Source organism: Olea europaea, chromosome 6, assembly GCF_002742605.1.
Source record: "Olea europaea var. sylvestris chromosome 6, O_europaea_v1, whole genome shotgun sequence".
Taxonomy (NCBI): Eukaryota; Viridiplantae; Streptophyta; class Magnoliopsida; order Lamiales; family Oleaceae; genus Olea; species Olea europaea.
Genome location: NC_036242.1, coordinates 1,183,298 through 1,186,673, shown reverse-complemented (window position 1 = coordinate 1,186,673; position 3,376 = coordinate 1,183,298). Strand labels below are relative to the sequence as shown.

Below are 3,376 nucleotides of genomic sequence, written 5' to 3'. Positions count from 1 at the left end.
TAGGAGAAAAGTGGGAGCCATTTGTGAGTGAAGAAGTCAAAAAGTATGGCTGGAATAGTAAAATAACAATAAAAAAATAATATTTTTGGATGAAAAATTGCTCCCAAACAGACTCACACGTTGTGGTGAAATCATTTAAATGACCATTTTAGATTAAATTTACTGGCTTGTTCACATCGTAACTAATATAAAAAGAATTACTAGACTAGACTAGAAGTTGGTTTATCCGAAGTTATCCCAACACTTACTGGACGGAGACTAATTTATTCAAGTAACTGTTGTGGATTTTCTCCATGGAAACAAGACTTCCTTTCAACACATGCATGAGAAATCTAGATATTGATAGAAACCCGTCAACTAAAAGACGTAAATTTGTTGAGTAAAACAACAGATTAATGCACATGAAGGAATATAAGCTTCTATGATTATATGTCAGAATTAAGCCATTTGTTGAGAGTGGTCCAATTTTTAGATCTGCAACCATCTTTTAATTCACCTTTTCTGAGCAATTTTCTAGCTGGAAAAGGAAAATATCATGTAAATAGCTTGTCATTCTGCTTTCCTTTTCAGTTCGAGGAACTCACTGAGGATTTTTTTTTTGTCCTTATTATCATGCAGGAAATCATCTCGAATAAACACCACTCTTGCAGTTAATGGTTTGACACCATTGCTAATATCGAGACTTGACCATCCAGATGCTATAGCTCGCCTGAATTTGCTTAAATTAATTAAGGTGAGCAAAGGACTAATTCTTATGCTGCATCTGTTGTATGTTACATAGTTCACTCATTGTCCTAGTACAGGTCGTACTATGTTAAATTTCTTGGATAGATCAAGTTATTAGTAGATTCAGGAACTTCCTATGCTAAAGACAGCGTCTCATCCAGTAGATTCTACTTGGTAGAGTGGGGCGACGTTCTACGTTAAGTTAGTGCCTCCTCTGAACCCCCCGCTCGTCTTCTACAATGGATGAACCTTATAACATTACAGATACAGAAAACTTTCTCAAAGTTGAACTACAAATGGGAGGTTTGGTAGTCACTTGTATATTTTTTGGTACTGTGCAGCTGAATTGATTTGAGCTCTTTAGTTGATCAGTGTGTCTACTCCTATTTCGGCTATTATACGTGCTCCTCCCTGACCAGTCTTTCTGCCCAAGCATGTCTTGCAAAAACTCAGGACTCATTTTGAAATTTTAGTTGATCAATGTTCTTGGATTTGGTTCAAATGAGGAGAAAATTATCTAAATAGAAATGAGTTTCCAGTTTTCTTCATTTCTATTTCTACCTTGATTGTGCAAGGTTTAAGAACTTGTGCATTCTTTGGTACGACTGATTTGCATCATAACCAGTTGTCATGATATATATAGAGTACGACTAGTCCATGTACCTATTTGACGGGATACTCATCAAATTACTCCTCATTTCATTATTTCCAAAGGATTTCATATTACGTGTGTTTTCAGGTAACCAGTTAATAACTTCACATGATCTCTTTGACAGATATTCAATAGCATGCTATGATGGTTATCTGTTGTTGAGTCCAGTAAAATGCTATACATTTGGATGCTCAAAACACATTTCTTTTGATGATCGACTCTGGGTGTTTGTTTATCAGGCTGTTTATGAGCACCATCCTCGTCCAAAGCAACTGATCGTGGAGAATGATTTGCCTCAGAAGCTTCAAAATTTGATCGAGGAGCGAAGAGATGGGCAGAGTTCTGGTGGCCAAGTTCTGGTAAAACAAATGGCTACTTCATTACTCAAAGCACTTCATATCAACACGGTCTTGTAAATTCGTGCTTTGTCCTAGTTTACTTGTTTGTTGACATATGCTTCTTAATTTTGATTTATTGTTTCCGTTTTCTTGAAATCAACATTGAAGTGTAAATCATTTTCAAGTTGTCGAGCCCCTATGTTTGGAATTGTAGCTGTCTTTAAGCTATATTTATATTAACATGTATGTTTTGTGAATGTAAACTAATTTTATCTTTTTTTGCTCCTAGTATCAATTATAACCTGTGTATATACTGCAATACAAACTGTAAGCAGAATAGGTTATTATTTGTGTGCATTTTGAGCATGCAAATATAATTTTTGGTGTTATGTTTGTGGAATTATCCTCGATGCATTTAAAAATTGTTGATAGAAGATTTATTCCTCACCTACCCTATAAACTACTAACCTGTGGAGCATGGACACTTATTAGGACACCTTGTGTGTCATCTTGAACACCGACATTTCTCAATCTCGTTGAGCGTGGAGAAGCATTGGGAACCCCAATTTCTTTCTTCGGAGCCGTTTCTTTTCCCGTCCCCCCACCCCGGCATAGCGCTTCGCTTAGAAGGCAAGGGGGGAGTACTCTTAACTGAGCCTAAAGGCTATCCAGCTTAAGGATGAAATTCATTAGAAACAAACTAATTATAGAAATATCTCTCAGAGGTTTACTAATTATTTGATTGTTGGCTGGTCTCTTTGTATGTGTTGTCCGGAATTGATAGAAGATTTATTCCTCACCTACCCTATAAACTACTAACCTGTGGAGCATGGACACTTTTTAGGACACCTTGTGTGTCATCTTGAACTCGGACATTTCTCGAACTTCAGGACGTATTTGACAAGCAGCATGTCGTGCGTGATTTTTTATATGTACAAGTTAAATTTTCAATGTTCAAGGGATAGTTTAGGATTTGACATCCCCATGCATCAGTATCTCCCACTGTGGAAGACTGGATATTTACTGTCCATAGAAGCAATAAAACCGGCCAATCCAACACAACACAACCATTTTCAATACCAAATTATACTTCAACTCATTGGCTGGATTGCGAAATTAGTTTCAAACAGGAAACTAGGCCTGGGGAAAATCTACAAATGAGGCCCCAGGGAGCTGATATGTTGTAGGGTTCCCTGCCCACCGCACGTTCCAACTAAGGCAATTCATTGGAAACTCGCTGATTGATAAGGAATGAGCCCATTGTTGGTGATGTGTTCTTTCATCTTGGTCCGTAAGTTGCCTTGGTTACTCAGAAGCAGACAAATCAGAGCAGTAGCTGCTGTTAATTTGAGCAGTGTGGATACTTTGTTACTAGTCGTAACTCTATTATCATGGTTTCACTTGAATCATTCCAGTTTCACCTTGTGCGATATGTTTCCAAGAGCAACCTTCAGCCCAATGTTTACGCATCCAATCTAGGTCCTCTCTCTCCTAACTGCGGCCACCGCATCCTCCATGGCTGCCACTGAGTTCATTCTCGCGCTTCTGCCTAGCACGGCTCACTCTCCGTCCTCTGCCCCTCATTCTCCCATCCCCGTGCGGGTTGAGGAAGTCAGCCACCATCATATAGTGGTTAGGACATCTCTCTTTCGAGGCAGTG

General features: G+C 38.6%; 1 protein-coding gene across 1 annotated transcript; it reads left to right on the top strand.

Annotated features, from left to right (window-relative positions):
- The first annotated feature begins 293 nt into the window (after positions 1 to 293).
- Positions 294 to 2,014, top strand: LOC111396432 (MAP3K epsilon protein kinase 1-like). The gene is made up of 3 exons (XM_023022869.1): positions 294 to 379; positions 571 to 733; positions 1,618 to 2,014. The coding sequence occupies exons 1-3, from the start codon at positions 294 to 296 to the stop codon at positions 1,792 to 1,794; spliced, it is 426 nt and encodes a 141-aa protein (XP_022878637.1). The 3' UTR covers positions 1,795 to 2,014.
- Positions 2,015 to 3,376: the final 1,362 nt, after the last annotated feature.

Coding starts and splice junctions, on each gene's coding strand:
- LOC111396432 (XM_023022869.1), top strand. CDS start 294: ATGGAAACAAGACTTCCTTTCAACACATGCATGAGAAATCTAGATATT. Junction 380..570: donor AAAAGACGTAAATTTGTTGA/GTAAAACAACAG, acceptor TTTCCTTTTCAG/TTCGAGGAACTCACTGAGGA. Junction 734..1,617: donor ATTTGCTTAAATTAATTAAG/GTGAGCAAAGGA, acceptor TTTGTTTATCAG/GCTGTTTATGAGCACCATCC.